The following is a 22435-nucleotide window of genomic DNA, read 5'->3' on the forward strand; positions in this document are numbered from 1 at the left end:
GCTCTTACACTTTCTGATTTAATTATCTCTCCTTTGGCCTTCTTTTCATTAAAGAGAATGACCTTTTTATACTCTACTCTATTCAAAGGGAAATTCAGTCTTTTGTTACCCTACAGAGAACACACTGGCCCTTCAGCCAGTGGTCCCTCTGCCCCACCCCACAGCAGCCAGCATGGGTCCTGTACCTGATAGACACTCAAAGAATACTTGGAGAAAGCAAGAATAAATGAGATCCTAATTGCCTGTTTTCTTAGTTCAAATACATGAAAGTGTTAGTCGCGCAGTCGTGCCCAACTCTTTGGGACCCCATAGACTGTAGACCTCCTGGCTCCTCTGTCCACAGGATTTTCCAGGCAAGGAAACTGGAGTGGTTTGCCACTCCCTTCTCCAGGGGATCTTCCCAACCCAGGTGCATCTGTCTCCAGAGATCCTCACTTGCTTGGCCGTGATTCTGGAGCTGGAATCCTGATCATCTACCTGTTGGCTGTGTGCTGTGTGCAGGTCATTTACCTCCTTGGGGCTCAGTTTCCTTGTCTGCAAAGTGGGGTAATAATCGCACCTACACTATGAAGTTTAAATGTGTTAATACATATAAAGGGCTTATAAAAGTGTATGGCACATTGCGGGTGCTAAATAAACATCTGTGAGATGCATGGACGGGCTATCCAGAAAGATGGCCCCTGGGGAATGGCTTAGGTGAGTGTCTAACACTTAGCAAAGAGGAAGTCTCAGCCCCAGTTCCCTCCTTCCTGGGACTGATAATGCCAGATCTTGGGCAGTGTCCAGGGATCTGTTTTTTCTCTTGCCTTGGTGGGAGAATTAGTTAGCTTGTCCAGAAAAAGAAGGGTAGCTCTTATGTATCATCACCTAAGAGGTGAGGTCCCCCTGTAGGACCTCACGTTTGGTAGCAGGAAGAACATCTGACATCCAGGACAAGAGGGGAGGTGTTCACAGCTACCAGGCATCTACCATGAAGGGCTCCAAGCACTTTACATGCATTTAACCCCACAAAAGTTCATTTTTAATAGTGCTTCTATTCAAATGCACTTAGAAGCATTTGTGCTGAGATTAGTCACTCAGTCGTGTCTGACTCTTTACAACCCCATGCACTGTAGCCTGCCAGGCTCCTCTCTCCATGGGGATTTCCCAGACAAGAATACTGGAGCGGGTAGCCTTTCCCTTCTCCAGGGGACCTTCCCAACTCAGGAATCGAATCCAGGTCTCCCACACTGCAAGCAGATTCTTTACCAGCTGAGCTACCAGGGAAACCATTTAAACCCACAGTAATTAATACTCTAAAGGTGTGGCTGTCTCAATCATTTAGGCTGCCATAACAAAATGCCATAACCTGAGTGGCTTAAACAACAGGAAATATGACAGTTCTGGTCACGAAATGTTCAGGATCATGGTGGAATTCTGGTGAGAGCTCTTTCTGGCTTGCAGATGGCTGCTTCCTCTCTGGTCCTCATCTAAACCTAATTGTTTCCCAAGGACTCCATCTCCAAATACTGAGGTTTAGCACTTTGACCCACTAATTTGGGGGATACAATTTAGTCCATGGTAGCTTTAGTCCATATCCCATTTTCTCCTTCTAGATGAGAACACCGAGGCTTAGAGAAGTTATACCTTGCCTAACTTCACAGAGCAGACATCTGAATTGAGGTCTGTCTGACTCCACCATCCTGCTCTTTCCACAGTATCTGGCTGAGTGCCCATTAGAGCTAGCAGCGGCAATAATTTGCCTCCAAAGGGCATGAGAGACCCACACAGCCCTAATGCAGCTGACACATGGATGAAAGAGAATCTGGAATTTGGAGCTTCTACTAAGGTAGCAAATCTCTGAATGTGAGGGCTTGCTGAGAAGGCTGGTTCTTATTAGAAATACATATGTTTTTTATTTCTAAAGATGCTTTGCAATGATCCTGGCCTCTGGAGGTGAGTCCTGGGGTACAAGCAACTCTTCTGCGAGGGGAGCAGGGCAGAGGAGAGGTGGAGGACAAGGTCCCAAGGGCTGCCTTTACCCTTGCGTCAGGGAGGGTTCAGCTCAGTTCAGTTGCTCAGTCGTGTCCAACTCTTTGCAACCCCATGGACTGCAGCACGCCAGCCTTCCCTGTTCATCACCAACTCCCAGAGCTTGCTTAAACTCATGTCCATCAAGTTGGTGATGCCATCCAACCATCTCATCCTCTGTCGTCCCCTTCTCCTCCTGTCTTCAGTCTTTCCCAGGATCAGGGTCTTTTCCAATGAGTCAGTTCTTCGCATCAGGTGGCCAAAGTACTGGAGCTTCAGCTTCAGTATCAGTCCATCCAATGAATATTCAGTACTGATTTCCTTTAGGATTGACTGGTTTGATCTCCTTGCTGTCCAAGGGACTCTCAAGAGCCTTCTCCAACACCACAGTTCAAAAGCATCAATTCTTCGGTGCTCAGCTTCCTTTATGGTCCAACTCTCACATCCATACATGACTAGTGGAAAAACCATTGCTTTGACTAGAGGGAGAGTGCAGTGCAGTAAAGGCAGCAACCTGGGAGGAGCACTCGGCACTGAGGACTACCAAGGCAGCAGCTGCCTTGCCCTCAGGTAAGCTGTGACTGGGACCCCTTCTACAGTCAGAGTCAAGCCTGGCCCTGGCCTGCCTTCCAATGCCACTACCGGGCCCTTCAGAGGGAGGCTGACACTCTGAAGTGTGTGTGTGCGCGCATGTGCACGTGTGTGCATGCACATGCTCAGTCCTGTCTGACTCTTTGAGGCACCATGGACTCTAGCCTGCCGGGCTCCTTGACCAGCTCCCTTCTCCAGGGATCTGATCGCTATCCTGCACCGATGCAGGGGTACCAGGTGGGAACCAGCAGGGATCAGCTGAGGGGACTTCACAGAGCTCAAAGCATGCATCCCCGCAGCTGAGCCTCCAAGGGGAGGGTGGAGGTGTATGATCCTCTATCAAGATAACTTTACCCCTTATCCCCATAAAGCTCTTTGAGGGAGGTCAAATCTTTCTGGAGACAGAAAAGACAAGGGATCCCTCTGCTTGCCCTAACGACTGCCCGCCGCCATGGACCAGGTAGAAGGCTTTCTTCACATGGGCTTAACCTCAGACGGCACTGAGCTCTCATGCACAGAGACTGAAGCATTCTCGGATGAGACCTCTCACCACCTGCATCGGGGCTGGCCTGGGACAGGGAGTTCTAAAAAGAAAATGCAGATTCCCGGGTTCCACACCTCACTTTATCAGTCACAGCCTCTAAGGGTGGGGTTTAGAATCTGTGTCTTTCATGAGCTCCCTGCATGATTCTTATGCACAGTTTTTGAAGTGCCTGATTTGAGTTTCATTGGTCACTTTTGAGCACGAAAGAAAGTAGGTTATGCGCAAGTACCAGTAACCTCAAGAGAGTATACTGGAGAGACCTCGCGTGGGAATTCCCCAGTGACAGAGGCAGAGTAGCTACCCTCCCAGAGGACTTGATGATGGAGGTACAGAGGGGACAGGCCCTAGCCCCCTGAGGACTCTAGCCAGGCCCCCTTGGCTCATTAACCCTTTTAGCTCTGGCCCAATATGCTCTCTGCCTCTTTTTTCTGCCTCCAAAGCATTACTTTCCTAGAATTCAAACTGAAATTACCCACTGTATTATATTTTTAGTTAATAGGTAGAAATGTAATTTCTAAGCTCATAAAATATATGTAAGACCAGGAACGTTCTCACATCACATATGAATAATTGCAATAAAATGAAACATGAAGAGCTTTCTTTCTTGACTATCCACAATGATGTGCCCCCAGTCCAGGTATCTGAGGGCAAGTCCTTAGGCTCTCCCAGGTAGCTACAGTCAGGTGAAGCGATTTGGCCTGCCAACAGATGAGAACTCATCCACTATGTTTCAGGCTCCTGGCCAGCTCCTCACTAGCCAGAGAGGCTAAAGGTGGTTCTCTGAGCACAAGGTCTCAACATTTAAGGGGCAGAAGAATCACCTGGGGTGGGGGTGGGGGGACTGAAATGCATATTTCAACGCATCCTGCAGGTGAAGCAAGGTAAGACCCAGAAACTAGAAAAGGAATCCTGATGAGCCCCACAGCTGATTCTGAGGCAGCTGGATCCCTGACTTCTGGGTGGAGAAGAACTGATCCTCCAGATGCAGAAATAAGACAGGGAGGTACTAGAGTCCAAGTCCTGCAAGGTTTGAAGTTGTTAGAGAAACTCAATTTTTGGAGCAGCTCAATGCAGATTTGCACAGGTGGTATAATGTGCAGTCAGCAGCTTGGAAGAGAGTTCTAGACTAATGTGTAGGTTGTGAGTTATCACATGGAAGTGATATGTCACAAGGACAGACCTGTCAGAATTTAAGAATCTTGGGAATTCTCTGGTGGCCCAATAGTTAAGAAGCCACCTTGCGATGCATGGGGAATGGGTTTGATCCTTGGTCGGGGAACTCAAAAGCCCATATGCTGCAGAGCAACTAAACCCATGTGCCCCAACGCGCCACAACTAGAGTCCACGCGCTGCAACGAAAGATCCCACACGGTGCATGAAGATTCCATGTGCCGCAACTAAGACCCAGCACAGCCAAATAAATATTTAAAAATATAAGAATTTAAGAATCCTTAAGATCAGCAACATGTGAGTAACCCTGCCACTTACTAACTTTGTGACTTTTAAACATCATTTCATCTCACTGAGCCTGTTTCCTCCTCTGTGAAAGGCCTAAAATAACAACCCACTCTCACGTGGCTGCTCACGTGAAGGAACAGATGTGAACATGCTTCTTAAACGGGGCAGCTCCAATGGTGGTCATTTTGTAATGCATAGAAATATAGAAGCACTATGTTGTAATCTGGAACTTACATAGTGTTCTCGTTCAATTATATTTCAAAAAACAAATATAGAAAAAAAAAGAAAAAAAGAAAAAAACTACGCAGCTCCGTAACAAGGGAAGGCAGAGTCAGTTACAACCCCACACACCAAAAGCTATGCTATGGGGCTCAGTACCCCCAGCCTTCATGCTCTGTATTTTGTTGTGGGCGCTTCTCATGAGCTTTTGTGTATACGCCTGATACTCCTCCACGATGTACTGTCTTCCTTGAAAGCAGATACCAACGTACACTTTCCTAAACCTTGTGATGGATGGAGTGTGTGTGTCCCCTTCAAATTCATATGTTGAAGCTCTAACCCCCAAAGTGGCTGTATTTGGTGATAGGGCTGGTGAGGTATAAAAGTTAAATGAGGCGGTGAGGGTGGGGCCCTCATCCGATACGACTGGTGCTCTGATAAGACGAGGAGGGACACCAGAGCTCTCTCCCCATCGTGTGAGGACACGTGAGAAGGGGGCCATCTACAAGCCAGAAACAGGTCTCACCAGGTATCAACCCTTCTGGCACCTTGACTGGGACGTCCAGCCTATGGGCTGTGAGAAATAGATTTCTATTGTTTAAGCTACCCAATCTGTGGTGTTTTGTTACGGCAGTCTGAGCAGACAAAGAAATCTCTTTTTATATGAGCACAGCACTGACTATCTAATGAGGTTATACAAAGGGCTAAAGTTCAAAGGTTACCCCCAAACATTATTTTCATCAGACATTAAAGCTTCTTTGACAACAACAAAATCTTTCAGAGTCTGGTAAGTAGTGGCAAAGTAGATATCTCAGGATGGCAGTTAATCTCCTTGCCCACTGGCAGGCAGAGGTGCCCATGGGAAATGACAAGGCCTAAAAAGTGGAAAGCAGGGGTGCTACGGACTGAACTGTGTCCCTCCCAAATCCATATGTTGAAGCCCCCACCTCTAATGCAGCTTTTAGGAGATAATTAGGGTTAGATGAGATCGTAAGGGTGGAGTCCTTTTCTGATAGAATTGGTGGCTTTAGAAGAGGAAGAGAAAGGAAAAATGCAGCCGTCGATGAGCCAGGAAGAGAGGCCTCACGGGAACCACGCCAGCACCCTGATCTCAGACTTCCAGTCCCCTGAAGTAAGAAGATAAGTTTCTGTTGTTTGAGTCACAGTCTGTGTTATTTTGTTATGGCATCCTGAGCAGATTAAGGCAGGTTTGGGTGCTTAGCAGTAGGGTGCTGCTGTAACAATTACCTAAAAATATGGAGGCAGCTTTGGAATTGAGTACTGGGTGGAGGCTGGAGGAGTTCTGAGGGGCATGCTAGAAATATGGATGTTAAAGGTTGTGAAATAAAATTTATATTTTATGGCAAGATAGGAAAAATTTAAACATAACAACTCTTCTTTCTCTCTCCGCACTGCGGTTTGGGTATCTGCCAAACCTCTCCCTCAGTAGGAATATCTGGTCAACCATAAAGAGCAACATTCTCCTAGCATCAAGACAAGTCCCTCCTTAAAAGACAACAGTCCTTCTTGACCTTGTAAGGTGTCACATGACATACCAGGATGATGCTTAGATCTGGAAGATGGAAACTGTCAATAACATATCATTTGGTGTAGAGCCCTATGTCTCAAAAAATCTTATACAACTGTGCCTTGATTTCTAACCAGTGGAAAAGTTCTCAAGAGCTTTCTGAGATGTTCTTCCTGGGTTACAATCCTCAAATTTGGCTTGAATAAAATTTCCCAATTCTTTCTTAGATTCACTGATCAATTTTTCATTGACAAGGTGATTCTGGCAAAGGGTGAAAGACAAGAGAAAGCTCCCATCTTCTTAGAGAACACAGAAATAGTCATGAGTACAATGCTCTTAGAGAAATGGACATAAAGGCTACTCTGGCAAAGTCTCAGATGGAAAGGAAGAACATATCATTGGAACTGCAGGAAAGGAGATCCTTGTTATAAGTGGCAAAGAACTTGGCTGAATTGTGTTCTAGTGTTTTGCAGAAAGTCTAACTTGCAAGCAATGATATTGGATGTTTAGCTAAGATTTCCAAGCAGAGTGTTTAAGGAGAGGCTTGGCACTTTCTGACTGCTTATATTAGCATGTAAGAAGTGAGGGATGGGCTTCCCTGATAGCTCAGTTGGTAAAGAATCTACCTGCAATGCAGGATACCCTGATTTGATCCCTGGATTGGGAAGATCCCCTGGAGAAGGGATAGGCTATCCACTCCAGTATTCTTGGGTTTCCCTTGTGACTCAGTTGGTAAAGAATCTGCCTGCAATGCAGAGACCTGAGTTTCAATCCCTGGGTTGGGAAGATCCCCTGGAGAAGGGAAAGGCTACCCACTCTAGTATTCTGGCCTGGAGAATTCCATGGACTGTACAGTCCATGGGGTTGCAGACTCAGACAAAACTGAGCGACTTAAATTTTCACTTTCACTTCAGAGAGGGATGAATTGAAGAAGGAACCTTCAAGAAACAGGAGCTAGAACTTGCAGACTTGGAAACTTCTCAGCCTGTCCATATTGCAAGAAATAAGAAAGCATGTACAAGAGGGAACACCACATGTGTGGTTGTCTTATTATCACTCAGTACAGAGTTTGAGAGATCATGTGAGCAGAAGCACTGCCAGTCTGAACTGAAGGGGGCAGAGGCAGGACCGAGTGAAGGAAGCTGTCAGACTCCTTGGACTTGACAGGACAGACTGTGGAGCTACTTAGTTGGGAATATGCACTATTCTGCAAGTAGAGGAGAGAACATCCCCAGCAGTGATTCAGAGATCACTGGGGCCACTGCCTCCATTTCAGCAGGTCACAATGGTCTTCATCCCAAATCCTTAAGGGCAAGACTGCCCTGCAGAGCCCTGGTGGCCTAACTGACAGAGTTGTTGGAGGCAGGGCCACTGCCCCCGTGGGTCTGGAGGGAATAGCATGTAACCAAAGAGGATTATTCTCAAGCCTTAAGATCTTATGGAATTCACCTCACTAGGCTTGGGACTTGGAGAAGGCAATGGTAACCCACGCCAGTACTCTTGCCTGAAAAATCCCATGGACAGAGGAGCCTGGTAGGCTGCAATCCATGGGGTTGAGAAGAGTCAGACATGACTGAGCGACTTCACTTTCACTTTTCACTTTTATGCATTGGAGAAGGAAATGCCAATGTACTCCAGTGTTCTAGCATGGAGAATCCCAGGGATGAGGTCGCAGAGAGTTGGACGTGACTGAAATGACTTAGCAGCAGTAGCAGCAGTAGGCTTGGGACTTGATGGGGACACATCACACTTCCCTTTTTTCCTATTTCTCTCTTTTGGAATAGGACCATCTATCCTGTGCTGGTCCTGCCATCCTGTTTTGCATATAACTTGCCTGGTTTCTCAGGTTTAAGCAGGAGAGGAATTGTTCCTTAGGATGTCTCATATCTCACAACTCATGATAGCTGATTTAGATGATATTTCAATGAGATCTGGGACTTTAGACTTCAGAGTCAATGCTGAAATTAATTAACAACTTTTGGGGCTGTTGAGATGGAATGAAAGCATTCTGCACATGGGAAAATCAGGAATCTGGGGCAGGGGGGATCAGAGGTAGGATATTATCAACTGCATTGTGTCCCCTCCCCCCAAATTTATATGCTGAAGCCTTAAACCCTAATGTGGTTATTTCTGGAGACAGGACTTTTAGGAGGCCAAGGTAAATGAGATCATAAGGGTGGAGTCTGTATCAGACAGGACTGACGGTCTGACAAGAAGAGAAAGGTCATTCTCTCATGTGTACCCACACACACGGAGAAAAAGCCACAGGAGAATGAAGCCACCTGCCCGTCAAGAAGAGGGCTCTCACCAGAACAGAATCAGCTGGCACTCTGATCGTAGAATCCTGGCTTCCAGAGCTGTGAGAAATATGCTTGTGTTGTTTAAGCCACCCGGCCTACAGTGTTTTGTTATGGCAGCTCCCACTGTCTATTACAGGGGGAAAGATGGGACCTGGAGACTAACTGTGGCTAATGTAAAAAGCTGAAAACAATAAAAAGGCAAATAAACTTCAATTATGTGGACTAATCCAGGAAAAACCTGGAATTTTAAACTCTGTGTTAAGTTGGCCAATTTTGATAATTTGATTGGCAAGCTTTTTTTAAATAGAAGTTGTGATATAATTCACATACCATAAAATTCACTCTTTTAAATTGTACAGTTCAGTGGGTTTTAGTAATAATTCTGGTAGCTCAGATGGTAAAGAATCTGTCGGCAATGCAGGAGGCCTGGGTTCGATCCTTGGGTAGGGAAGATCCCCTGGAGAAGGAAATGGCAACCCACCCCAGTATTCTTACCTGGGAAAACCCATGTACAGAGGAGCCTAACTGGCTATAGTCCATGTGAACACAAGAGCTGGACACGACTTATGATTTCAGGAGGATGTATTACTATTTTTTTTTTCCTTTCTTTAAAAACCTGGATTACTTTTGAGGCAGTTCTGAACAGAAGACAAATGAATCTCCTGTCACAACTGAGAAGGTTCATTAAAGCGAGCAGGTTGTACTGCTAAAACCCTCACAGAACCCCATCTAAGGCCGTATTTCTTACCCAGTGTGGCGAGGAGAAGACCGACGATGTGTGAGTGGGCGGCAATGGCCGGGCCCACGCCAGGGTGGATGGCCAGGTTGGCGAGCACACGGGTCAGTTTGATGAGCACGTCCTCTGCCTGGGCCGGCCTGGGTGCCTTGGGACGCTCATCTCCTTCCCCCCAGCGCTTCCCAGAATGCAGATCCAGTTTGTAGAACGTGTGGAATAAAGACAGCAGAGTTGGGATGCTCCCTTTTTCCTTGGAAAACTGCTCACGAGCCTGGTTATTTTTCGCTGTCAGATTGCCAAGAATAAAAACAATGCGAACAACTAAATCCTGCAATAAATTAAAGACAAAGAGTTATGAGAGCAAAGGGGCTGGGACAAGTTGTTGGGAAGAGGACAGTATTTAATTAATTCATGATTTAATTAATAGTAAGATGGAACACGTCTGGTTTCTGCTGACTTGTACAGTATTTGATTCCCAGGATTGGTGCAAAGTGACAGAGGAGATTAAAAGCATTTGGCAGCAATGAAAGAATACAAACTGATTGATGCTGTTAGCAAGGTCTATTAACTTCAGATCTTTCATCTGAAATTCAGGCTGGCTTTTTTTTTTTTTCTTCAGAAAACAATTAGTTGAGTGAGATGACATTACTAACAATGTGTTATATAAATCTAAGTCTTGACACAAACAGGTTTCTTGAGCACCCAAATCTTTTCCTAAAAGTTCACCTCCTGCTCAAGTCCTGTGTTTCTAAAAATGGGGTGTCTGTCCCATAGGGACAGTCAGTTTGTGTTACATCAGACTTTCTCAGCCAGGGCACTGCTAACTTTGGGGGTTGGATAATTCTTTGTTATGGGGGGCTGTTTATGTTTAGTGGCACCCCTAACCTCTCCTACTAGATACCAAAAGCACTTCCTCACATACCACAACCAAAAATGTTTCAATGTCCCGTGGGGGCAAAATTGCCCGCAGATGAAAACCACCATTACAGGGTATTTACCACTTTAAAGCAGTATTTGTTTCTCTTGAGCAGGGTAGTGGTTACGTTGCAGGAAGGGGGACCCCTTCCAGGGCCCGAAACTGGGCTCTTATCTAACACTCGGAAATGAACTGTCTGAGGGGACACACGTGCTGACAAAGCAAGAGGTTTTATTGGAAAAGGGCACCCAGGCGGAGAGCAGGAAAGTAAGGGAACCCAGGAGAACTGCTCTGTCAAATGGCTTGCAGTCTCGGGTTTTATGGTGAGGGGATTAGTTTCCGGGTTGTCCTGAGCCAATCATTCTGACTCAGAGTCCTTTCTGGTGGTGCAGGCCTTGTTCAGCCAAGATGGATGCCAGAGAGGAGGATTCTGGGAGGTGGTCGGACAGGTGTGTCTCCTTTTGACCTTTCCCAAACTCTTCTGGTTGGTGGAGGCTTATTAGTTCCCTGTTCCTTACCAGGGCCTCCTGTTGTAAAACAACTCATGCAAATGGTTACTATGGTGCCTGGCCAGGGTGGGCGGTTTCAATCAGTGTGCTTCCCGTAACAGTTACATGGCTGATGCTTTTATAACTGCTTGCTAAATGGTACATGTATGTTTTGTGCACTTTTCTGTATATAAGCCATTGTTGCTGTTTAGTCGCTAACTTGCACAGGACTCTTTGCGAGCCAATGAGCCGTGCAAGGCTCCTCTGTCCATGGGATTTCACAGGCAAGAAGACTGGAGTGGGCTGTCATTTCCCTCTCCGGTATATAAGCTATATTTAATAACAAATAAACGTTTCTTTAAAATCTCAGCTGAGAACAGTTTATGACCGAACAAGAAACAGAAGCAACAGTGGGCAGACAGACCAGTTCTGTTGTTAAAGGAACACTTGCTGAGGCGCTACCACGAGCCAGGGCGCTGATACTCATCATGCAGGTGCTGTTTACAGACAAGACACGGGCTTGGAGAAGCTGCCCTTGTCACAGCCAGTGAGGGGTGGAGTTAGAATTTGAACCCCGGATTACCCAGACCTGGAGTCTGGTACACTAGTGCCTCCCAAGTGGCTGTTATTTACCTCCTCCTCTGCCTTGCCTGCTTTCTGAGCAGTAAAGGAATTCTTTCCTTTCAAATGCAAATATAAGGAGGAATTCCACAAACCCTACCTTATCAGATCTGTAGTTAGCAGCAGCCTTAAGGAATTGGGACAGAGGGCAAAGGGCTGGGCTGGTTTTTCTCCAGGTGGGACCTGGGGGATGGGAGCAGCCCCAGCACTGCGTGTGGCCTAAAGAGTGGAGGATCCAGGACAAAGGGCAAGATGCTGGGGCTTGCCTGGGTCTGCTTTGCCAATACCAACTTGTTTCTGCTTGTTCTTGAAAATGTTTTCCCTTGCCCTGGTGGAGAAGCAGCCAGGCAGCTGCCTGTGCAGCTGTGAACCGTTTGCCAACATTAAGAAAGGACAGAGTCTAACACGATGGGCACTGGCCTGGGAGAGCGTTCACACCCAGAAAAACCTCAGCTGGGCAGTGTGCAACCCATCACGCAGGTGGTCCAGGCTGCCCCCACCATGCTGGGGTCTGGGGGAATACACACATACACAAACAAAGATGAGGCAAGGGGCTCTGAAGAGTTTGCCATCTATTTGAGAAGACAAGGCTAATAATGAGTGGAGAAACTGCAAAGACTGAAAGGGCTAAGGAAGAAACTAGACACCCAAGGGGATTATGGTTCCCAGCTAGAGAGCCAGGCAGCCTGGGTCACACTTCACTTGGCCTTTCTGTGTCTTGATTAACTCGTCTGTAAAATGGGGAAAACACTGTGATGCAAAATTAAATGAGACAAAACAGGTAAAGCACAGACTGCAGTTGAGTGATGATTCAGGCACTGTTCTGAATCCTTTACTATCAGTAAAATATTCGTAGCGTTAACCTACGTGGGAAAGACCAGTGGTCTTACACGAATCTAGGTAAGAGGAGGCTCAGCGAACAGGGGGTGGCAGCGGGAGAGGTTAGCAAAGTTAACAACCATGATGTTGAGTTCAACCTTGATAAATGAAGAAAAGCAGATATGTGGTGTGGAGGATAGGTGAGCCGACACTGGCAGAAGGAAAATGTCTTGAGAAAGAATACCTGGGGCGGTCCCTTTCTGGGTCTGGGGTCACCTTGTTTATCTCTGATCACCAGACAGCTCCCTAAAGAAGCTGAAGCAGGTAGGTCTTAAATCTAAACCCAGCTCACAAAGTTGTGCTATAAAACTCCAGTTTCCCTTCACGTGAAACCAGTGGTTACTTCATGTCATTCCCCGTGGGGCAGGCCTCTCCCTGGGCTCTGGAAAGAGAGTACTCCCCCTCCCTGGTCACACCCAACAGCCAAGCAGACCATTTTCCAACCAAGACAGAGGCTGTTTCTGAGAACTAGGCTCCTTGAAGGAAAATTCCACTGTGTTTTCTAAACTGAGAAGCATGAGTTTTTCCCATAAACTCTGATACACAATTTCTGATTAAAGGCACTCTGCACTAGCCCTACCTCTGAAAATTGTAATAATTACTGTTATTACTAATAGTAGTAGCAGCAACTAATAGTCTGTGTTAATGATGCACCAATCACTGTTCCAAGCACCAAGGTACACAAATTAACTCATTCTCTGAAGCGACAATTTGCAGTTCCTTAATTTGAACAAAATGTTCCCAGTCTCCACAATCCAGATAGCCACCTCCCTCATGCCTTAGGCAGTAGTTATGGCCAACATTTCTAGACTTCCCAGTGTTCCCTGGACTTGCTCTTATTTCCACAAAAGCACATTAAGCAAGACAGGAAAGACATGATCAGTGTTTTTAAATGACTTCTTAAAGCACACAATAAATAGTTGCATTCTGTTGGCTAAATCATCAAGAGAATTAATTAATTTACCTCCTAAGATTTGTCTTCTGAAGGATGCTAGACCTCTCCCTCTCTTGCTAGCTCTGCCACTCCACCTCTACCTCCAATATTTGTTTTTCTGGTTGGTCTAGCTCAGAAGACTTCTCTGGCCTTGTACCACCTCCAACTGTCACTGCTGATTTGCTGACCAGATCTCTGGCTGCAGGTAAAAGCAGGTTTCCCTCTAGGTCCTCATTCTTCAAAATTCAAATGACCTCTACCCACCATCACATTTGGTCCCACCTGGGAAGACTGGGTGCTGCTTTTCCTACTTGAAAACCTCCCTCAGGCCCCTGCTACTTTTAAAATTCTTTGATTCAAATATCTCTGTGGGTCCTAATATGGCACAGGTTATCAAGCCTGACATGGAGATAAGAAACTCTCAGCTTTAGTGCAGGCAGAGTTATAGCGCAGGAAGAGTTAATGCTGCCGCAGTGCCTCTCTCCCTGCCTTCAGATGGAAAAAGGAGGGGGTGGTTCCTGGCAGCAGTGGTGCCAACTGAAGGATGGCATGCAGAATCAACAAATGGGCTGGCAGATTGCATTGTGTGCACCACCAAACTTCCAGCAACTGCTACGCTTGCTGCTTCTGTCCCCTTTCTCAGGGTTGTCTAAAGCGTCGTCTTCTTTTTCTCCCCCCAACCCTTCTCAAATATGTTCTCCATGAATCTCGAGAGAGAATGGAATAGGCCAGAAGGGGAGCAGGCTCACAGGCGGCTGGCAGAGGTGGTGTTTCCTGACCTCCCTGCCGGTGCCTGTCTGGACTCATCGGGAATCCTGAACGAGGAGGCTGAGCAAGAGGACCCCTTAGCTCCCCATGGGTGGTCTGTACTCTGTGCAGTACCCGGCCCCTGATCGGTGTTACCTTGAGGTTGTTTATTGTTCCACAGCCCAATCAAGCTCTACCAAATATCATTTAATTAAAATCCTACAAAGATTTGAAAAATTACACAAAGGCCGAGATCATCAATTTGCAGAGAAACAACTCGCAAAAAACTATTTCATCATCATGCCATTCTCCTTTGAGGTACACAGCCTCTCCTTTATTCTAAGACAATATCTGAGAACCACCTATAAATCAACACTGTTATATAGCCTTTTTGTTAAACTGAACACAAAGTTGCATGTTCAGACCACAACTATGTAGTTTTGAAACAGCAAAATGAAGATGAATCAGGAGAATCTTTTTTTTGAAGGCAATCTAGTAAAACCAGTTCACATTGCCTTTCTAATTTTGCTTAAAAAGGAATCAGCCCAGCAACAGCTCTGGCCAACCAGAGCTCAGACAGGTTCACGTACTGGACGAAGCCTGACCTCAACTGTGCGTCCCAGGTATAGCCAGTAGAAGGCTGAATGTTCTCTTTAGTTTCGCATAAGCTGTGCCCTCATGAGCAAACATGTTACTCAATCTGAATGGGCTCCACATGCCTGTAAATCAAATTACTTTAACTGGAACAAAACAAGGAGCAGGACACTGCTGAACAGAGTGGTCCCTGTCAAGTTCCAGCAACGGCCTCTGTGTTGACTGTTATTTTCCATGTGAGAAACACTGGCCTAAAGTCAGTGAAGGAGATTTCTCCCTACTCAGAGATGTAGAAACTGAGGCTTCAAGAGGCTCCCTGGCCCCAGAGTCCCACACTGGTGAAAAGAAAAGGCAGGACTTGGGCCATCACTTCCGTACTCACAGATGGATTCCCAAACCACTTCAGCCCTCCTCCTCATTCCCATGACCCCCGTCTTCCCAGGCTCAGCCCCAGAGGCATCTTCTGTCCTTCCCTCTCTCACTCGGTCACCAAGTTCCCTCCCCTCTGTCATCTCAAACTCTCCCCTGACCCCCACTTCCCACACCCACTCTGGCTAACCCAGTCTGTAGACTCTTGTCAGAGATCCTTGACGGGCTCCTCCCTCCGTGACCAGGGTTAACAACATTTCTAGAAGTACAGTTCTTACATCACCCCCTTGCTCAAAATCATCCACTGCCTATAAAACGCCCAAGCCAGCATCTAATTACCATCCAGCCCCACGTGACCACTTCTGCCATTACTTCACATTACTCCCCACCCACTGTCCACTCCTCCGACTCCACACCCTTCCTACCCACAGAACCTTAAAATAACCCATGTGCATAATGTTGACCATGGGGAAGGAACCATATCAAGATGTCACAGAAAGAATCAACTATATTCAGCAGGTTCCATTACTTACTTCAGAGAATACTTCTCCTAAGTCAAGGAAAACATTTTAGAAAGACTTTCAAAAATGGGTTGAAATTGAAGGGGTTGCCTACTGTATGCTCCTGAACGCGGCTATCACTCAAAAGCACCAAGGTGATGCTAGAATTTCACTGGGCTCTGTTCTTTTTTTTTTTTTTAAGTCAACAGACATAAATCAGGCATTTGGGTTCTGTGCTGAGTCGGAGGGGGTGGGCGGGAAGAGCCAGCTCCACAAGGGCAAAGCAGCAGGAGCTGGAAAGAATGAACAAGCTCAGGGCTTTTTGTGCCGCCCGCCCGGTCAGGGGTGCAGACCGAGGCCAAGGCCGAAAAAAGGAGCGAGCTCAGCCAAACGCTCACAGCACCCACTGGGAATGTGGCTGCCGAGGGGCTGGGAAGACAGCCACAGGGCGCTCCTGCCAGGCTGGAGGCGGAGGGCGAGCGGGGAGCCAAGTCACCATATAAAGGCGCCGGGGGAAGGGGTGGAGGCGCCTCCCTCGCCAATCGTCTGCGGCCCCAAAGAGGATGGAGGGGGGCAGAAAGGTCGAGCTATCCTCTGGCCTGCCGCTCGGCTGTGGTTGCAATGGAGAAGAACAGCTCCAAAAGGGGCCAATATTTTTTGCTTTCAGCCCTACGCTCTCCACACATTCCGGGTCCCATTTTCAACACCAGGATGCGTGAGCACTCTGAATCAGACGGCGTTCACATGCCTGAAGACAGCCGCTTGCCCGGGACGAGAGAGGCTGAGCTTAACAAGCAGGACAAGCTCGGACACGCTGGGGGGTTCCCAGACAGTGTTCTCCGAGGCTGACGATTGCCTGGCATCAGGAAGTTCTGTTTCACAAAAGCAACACAAGAAACTGAATGTATCTGAAAGTGGGGAGGGGTAGACAGATAGCTGTTTAATGGCCAGGAGTGATGGGAATGTAGATAAAGGTTATTTTGGGGGGGGGGGGGGGACTGTGACCTTTGCAAAACATTGCCAGTCTTAAAAGTCTTATTTGAGGGATTTTACCTGATCTCCTGCCCAGTAGCTATTTATAGAAGAAATGGGGGGAAATCGTTTTGCGCGTTCTCCCAAAAAAACAAACCCAAACATATTTTGGTGAGCTGCTAAATGTGGCGACGCTGATGTCAGAGGCACCCCTGAGGGAGGTCTGCTTTGCAAGGCTGCCACAGACCCCGCTCACGCCTTCCACACTGAGCCCATCTGCTTGCACATTTGGTTGTACCAAATGCAGTTTACACCATAAAGCATACAATATGTGCATCGTTCTTAAATGAGATTTGTCATTTAACTGAATTTCGGTCAGCATTTTAAATAGATACATTTCTTTGTGCTCTAGTCTAACTTACAAACTGCACCCAGGCAGACTGCAGTGCTGTGTTTGGGTCTCAGTTTTTGTGTGTGTGGGAACTGGGAGTTACCAGTTAGACCATGGATCCTGGACAAATCAACCTCGTAGACAGACATGAGCCAAAGAAGTTCCCCTTGTTCTCCTTGAGGAAGTCCTTTGTGAGAGCTGGGAGGAGTGGATGCCTTTTCTCTGAGACTGTTGATGAAACACTTGGCTTGAATCACAGCCATCCTATTCTGACAAACCCATTGTCACTGAAGGGCTATGGTGGGCAGCGTTGTTGTGAACCCAACCATGCGTTATTTAAAGTGAACAGATTGTCCTCAGCTTTGTTGCAAACTTAACAAAGGTTAGGTATGGAGATATACTGAAATTTCTCAAGGCAGAAACAAAATTCGGTGGTTGCTTCATTAGCAAATAAATCAAGAACAACTTGTGGCTTGTCTAACTAACTGAGGATAATGAATCCTCCCTTCCGCTGCCAGTTCAAGGGTGCCCAGGGCTCACTTTTCCTGAGTAGCCCAGTGTGACCAGTGTCTGAAGCCCCATTAGTGCAATGGCCAAGTTATCAAACTGGGTTTGGTCTTGGCGCCATCTGTTTTGACACAAGCCTGGCAGAGAAAATCCCTGGAAGGGTCGAACGACCCATCTCATTTTCTCTGGCTAAGAAAGTGCTCCTCGGCTACCCTGTGCCTCAGCAAAAGGCACAAGGCAGACGGTTATCACCACTTACTGGGGAAACCTACACCAACTCCTGGCATGGCTTGCTGATTTGGTTCCTACTTTGTAAGGGAGATTCACTTTCAGCCACATGCCTGACAATGAAGATTGACCCTGTGTGGCTGCTTTGATTAATCACTTTAAAATCTCTTGAGGATTTGTGGAAAACCCTCCGCTGTCAGTATCAGGGAAAACAATTTGTTTTTAAGGGGCCATCTTAATAATTTACACCACAGGTTCCCACACCTGCTCTTCACCTGAGGTGCCTATTAAAAACAGGTTCTGGGGCCCTGCCCCAGACCTGAATCAGGCTCTCCCAGGGTGAGGCCTGAGAACCTGTATTTTTAAAACTCCCCAAGTTTAGGAAACAATGATTCGATGATTCAAATCAAGAAGGAATTCGATATCTCACCACCTTAATACCTACTGTTTTTATATCATGTTTAAAAACTATGAATCCATGTTTCTTGTAAATAATTCTCACAACACAGATGGGTAGAAAATAAAGGTGAAAATGCTCCCCCCACCACCTTTCATTATCAACTGACCTAATAACTGAGACAGATTAAGGACACTGCAAAAAGACCAATTTTCATATGCTGAAGTCAGCCTTTTCCTTGAAAAGAGATGAATATGAATAAGGTGTGAAAAAAAAAACCAGGAAAAAATTTTTTACTTTTGACATTTTCTCACTTTTTCTTTTTTTCCCTTTAATAGAATACAACACCAGATCGGGGAGGAAATATTCCACTTCTCCCAGCAGCCATCAGCTTTGGTGCTACCTGGTTCCAAGCAGGATCTCCCCCTGGTGGACGGGGGAGGCAGCTGGCCACAGTTTCCTGCTAAGCTCCTCACCTGGTAGATAAAAAAAACACTCAAAGAGGTGTGTGTAGGTGACAGTTCATTTATCACTAGAGAGGGGTTGTCTTTTTTTGAGATTTTTGTTTCTATGGTCTTCAAAAATACACTGAGTCATAACATGATTAAATTTAAAAATAAGTCCCAGAAAAATGAAATCTCTGCCAATTGTCAATGTAGCCTTCAAACTTTTAAGACAAAGGCAAAGCTAACCTCTCAGGACAAAGAAAAGGGCTACAGACTGATTACTGAGTCCCTGGGTGACAGTTCTGTACACTAAGAGACTATCACACGTCCAAAGTGTGCATGTGTCTATAATCCAAGTTAGCCTTGGAGAAACATTTCCTAGAACTGAAACAAAAATAGTTCTAGGAAGTAATAATTCCAGTTTAAAAGTTGCTGGAGGACTGGGGTACATTTCAAAGATCAGTTCAAAAGTCTCAATGTCCAAGTAAACCTCAGGTGGAGTAAAATCTGAGCCACCAAAGATAAATACACTCACGTCAGGATGTGGTGTGCGGTTTCGTTTCTGGAAATCACTTCTATCTCTCGGGAAAGAGGAAAAACAAATCTTATCCAGCTAGTCACCTGGGCCAAGGGGAACAGGAACCTAAGATCTGTGCTGGTCTGAAGTAATTTAAGTCCAGCATTTCTGTTTTGCTGCTGTGTATGGCAGCCCATCAACATGAAAAATGTGGGGGAAATTATTATTTCCTCCTCCAAAGTAGGAAGAGGAAAGTAAATATTTAAGGAAGAAGTATTAGAGGACTAGAAAAAAAATACTGTATAATACTTTACAGATTCCAAAGCATTTCACATACGCAAAATTCATTCTTTCAGCACTTATCATGAGTCTGGTATGCCAAGAATCATCTCAGGTCTATAAAGACAAAGCCTGTGTCCTTAGGGAATCCCAATAGTGCATAAGGCAGTTACACAAATGATAACCATTTAAAGAATCACAAAAGAAATATTTACAAAGATCTCTGAGAGCTTTTGGTTAACGATTTTAGGAAGTGGTTGGGACACATAACTATTTCCTTGTAGCCTGAACAATTTCCCTGCTCTTCTAAAGCATTCTGGTTTTGAGGAAAATGTAAAATATATATATTTTTCCTTACTAGAAAACATCAAAGATGATTCAAAACTGTAATATTTCCTTCTTTTGCATAAGTAAAAGACAATATAGAGTCAAAGTATAATTTATAAAAAGCTAACTTGGCTCTCACAGAAATATAAAATGAACACATTAAGAGAATTATTTATCTCATTAATGAGGGAAGCCAATACAATGGTAAAGCGGGCTCGAAGAACAAGAACTGGGTGTTTACAAGCATTAAAAAGAATGTTAGAATAAGATGACTAGGTTAGAATCATACCTGGCTAATGACCTTAAGGTAACAAACCATAACTCTGAGGTTATCTTGTCTACCAGAGAAAAAAATCTACAAATTAATGTGTAACTTTATAGTGTCTAGGTTCTAATCAAATAGTAAACAGCAAGTTTAAACAAAGATATATTCTCCTTGGGAATTAAGCCCTGTTGGCTAAACAGTGCCCCAATATGACTTTGTCAGAATATACAGGCTCCTACCCCACACTCTAGCTCTAAGTTTGGGATGATATTTCTTAATAATAGTGAAACAGTTAAGGTCAGAAACATACTGCTTGGGTCCTCAGCTCTGACCATACTAACTGGGTGTACTGGCTACATTAAAGGCTTTAAAATCATGCATGCAGTATGTAACATTTGGGGACTGGCTTTTTTCACTCAGTATAGTTGGAGACTTATCCAGGATACAGTATATATAAATAGTTCAGTCCTTTTTTAATGCTGAATAGTATTCCATGGCATAGATAATCCCACAGTTTGCTTAGCCATTTATCCAGAGGACATTTGGTTGTTTCTAGTTTTTTGACTATTACAAATAGAGCTGATACAAACCTTTAAAAAATAAAAATTAAGTGATACACTGATGAGGAAAAAATTGGCTGGTCTTAGAAGGCTTCATAGAGAAAGGAACACAAGAGCCACACCTTGAATATGAAATGGCTTTTGAAGATGAGAACAGTCGAGAGAAATTTCATCAAAAGTCCCTCAGGCTCTTCTCACTCAGAACCTATTCAAAGTCAGTATTTAGACTCATCAGGTGTTACTTTTAAGAAGGTTGGTTATGAGGTTCCCCTACTAATTACAAATAATTGCAAAAGACAGGTAATGATTACCAAAGCAAAGTTAATAACAATGCAAAGGGAGAGAGAAATCTACACAAAGATGACACAGACATTTAAAGAAGTTTATGAATAGACTCATGCTCCCAATGTAGGACAAATAACCTCTAGAGTAATAATCGCTGCTTGTAATATTGACCTTTGGCATCGATAAGAGGAAATCATTTTTAATATCTTCTAAGAGAGCAAGGAAATATGTAATATATTTGAATATGATTGTTACCACAATGACTAAAATAATTTTGGTGAAGGCTTCCCTGGTGGCTCAGTGGTAAAGAATCTGCCTGCCAATGCAGGGGACACAGGTTCCATCCCTAATCTGGGAAGATCCCACGTGACATGGATGTGCCACAACTATTGAGCCTGTGCTAGAGCCTGGAAGCTGCAACTGCTGAGCCCACATGCTGCAATTATTGAAACCTGTGCGTCCTAGAGCCTGCAGTGTGCAACAAGAGAAGCTACTGCAATGAGAAGCCCGTGTGTTGCATCTAGAGAGTGCCCCTGCTAGGCACAAGTAGAATAAAATGCAAGAAGCAATGAAGACCCTGCATGGTCTAAAGCAAATAAATAAAATTTTTTTGAAAGTTTAAAAAGGTAATAACTTTGGTGATTAAGGGGATAAATTGCACATTTCCTTGGTAGTTCTAAAAACAACATGTTACTGTACTTACTTTGCAAGATGCTCTTTATTCATCTTTGAACCAAAATAATTTTAATAGGAATACAAAATTATAATGTAAATCAATAGAGAAAAATATGGCCTTTAAATACCAATTTTGCTTTATAGATAACTACCAGTCCAAAGTGAAAAGTAGTTCAATAAGAAGTGTGGTAAAATTTTATGCCAATTAAACTTTAAGACATTTAGTCCCTTGAACCAGAAAAAGCATACCCTTAACTATACTCACATCTCAAGTATCTCATATTGTCAAAAGCCAGATGCCAGAACTTTCTACTTTCTATTAAACACAATCATCATTTAAACTACAATTAGAGAAATAAACAGTTATGTACCAGTAATACCATAACTAATAGGGCTATTTGTCAGTACTGAACTGATGGGTTTTCATCTTTTTCAAAAAAATTACAGGTTATGACATACCTTGAAATCAAACTGTTAAACAGAAATGTATTATTTAAATCCACATTTGAAAACATCTCCAGTTACTGTCTAAGTCATCCATGATCAAAACGCAAGTAAAAAAGAAACTATGATGGTAAATTAAAATTAAAACCCATAAAGTAATCCCATAAAACAAAATTAAAAATAAAATCCATAATTAAATCCCTTTATAAGTATAATATTGAAAAGTTTCTTTTAATGTTACAGCAAACTATCTTTTCTACCCTTCTAATTTTTTCCTTAAAAAAGAAAACCAGAACTAGGAGTATCTAAGCTCTGAGGGGTTAATTCACTTGTCTAATGATTAGAGTTCTGATAGTATATTTTACCAAAATCTAAATCAGTAAGTGCCTAGTTCAGTTCAGTTGCTCAGCTGTGTCCGACTCTTTGTGACCCCATGAATTGCAGCATGCCAGTCCTCCCTGTCCATCACAAACTCCTGGAGTTTACTCAAACTCATGTCCATCAAGTCGGTGATGCCATCCAACCATCTAATCCTCTGTCGTCCCCTTCTCCTCCTGCCCCCAGTCCCTCCAAGCATCAGGGTCTTTTCCAATGAGTCAACTCTTCACATGAGGTGGCCAAAGTACTGGAGTTTCAGCTTCAGCATCAGTCATTCCAATGAACACCCAGGACTGATCTCCTTTAGGATGGACTGGTTGGATCTCCTTG

The 22435-nt window shown here is 44.7% G+C and overlaps 1 protein-coding gene across 5 annotated transcripts in view; it reads right to left on the bottom strand.

The window, feature by feature from the left end:
- ARMC2 (armadillo repeat containing 2) overlaps nucleotides 1–22435 on the bottom strand; it is a 124283-nt gene that overhangs the window by 19149 nt on the left and 82699 nt on the right. For all 5 annotated transcript variants that reach the window (XM_020876605.2, XM_070449993.1, XM_020876606.2 and 2 more), the window contains one exon: nucleotides 9399–9714. In XM_020876605.2, the coding sequence (XP_020732264.2) occupies nucleotides 9399–9714 (316 nt within the window). The remainder of the gene's footprint in view (nucleotides 1–9398; nucleotides 9715–22435) is intronic.

Source organism: Odocoileus virginianus, chromosome 19 (assembly GCF_023699985.2).
Source record: "Odocoileus virginianus isolate 20LAN1187 ecotype Illinois chromosome 19, Ovbor_1.2, whole genome shotgun sequence".
NCBI classification, from domain to species: Eukaryota; Metazoa; Chordata; class Mammalia; order Artiodactyla; family Cervidae; genus Odocoileus; species Odocoileus virginianus.